The sequence below is a fragment of the Papilio polytes genome, unplaced genomic scaffold (genome assembly GCF_000836215.1).
Source record: "Papilio polytes unplaced genomic scaffold, Ppol_1.0 DF821239.1, whole genome shotgun sequence".
NCBI lineage: Eukaryota > Metazoa > Arthropoda > Insecta > Lepidoptera > Papilionidae > Papilio > Papilio polytes.
Window position 1 is genome coordinate 1,005 of NW_013527965.1, and position 423 is coordinate 1,427.

Genomic DNA, 423 nt, shown 5'->3' on the forward strand with positions numbered 1-423 from the left:
TATCGGCGATGCTGCCGCCTGGTGGTGGTTCCAACCTGATATCATCGCGTCTGACGCGCCACATGCTACTCGTCACCTTGGACTCCTTCGAGGACAACACTCTCAACAAGATCTTCTGTACAATCATGGACTGGCACTTCGGCAAAGGTTTCAATGAAACTCTACAACGGCAGAGTAAGGTTAGTTAGATCCAAGTATAGAAGGGTTCTTGACTGTTTTGCGGTGGATAATGTGGTGACGTTGCGTCATTCAGGCGGTGGTCGCGGCAACGATGGAGGTGTACAAATTGGTGACGCTGCAGTTCTTGCCCACACCAAGCAAGTGCCACTACCTGTTTAACCTGCGGGACTTTGCGCGCGTCATTCGCGGCGTGCTGCTTGTCCCCTCCTCCCATCTCAAGGAGCTGCCCAAACTCGTGCTGCT

The 423-nt window shown here is 53.2% G+C and overlaps 1 protein-coding gene across 1 annotated transcript in view; it reads left to right on the forward strand.

The window, feature by feature from the left end:
• The window catches only part of LOC106109530 (dynein heavy chain 3, axonemal-like), a 1,333-nt gene extending 994 nt beyond the window's left edge, over positions 1–339 (forward strand). The window contains exon 5 of the mRNA XM_013291063.1: positions 254–339. Coding sequence (XP_013146517.1) covers positions 254–339 — 86 coding nt within the window. The remainder of the gene's footprint in view (positions 1–253) is intronic.
• Positions 340–423: the final 84 nt, after the last annotated feature.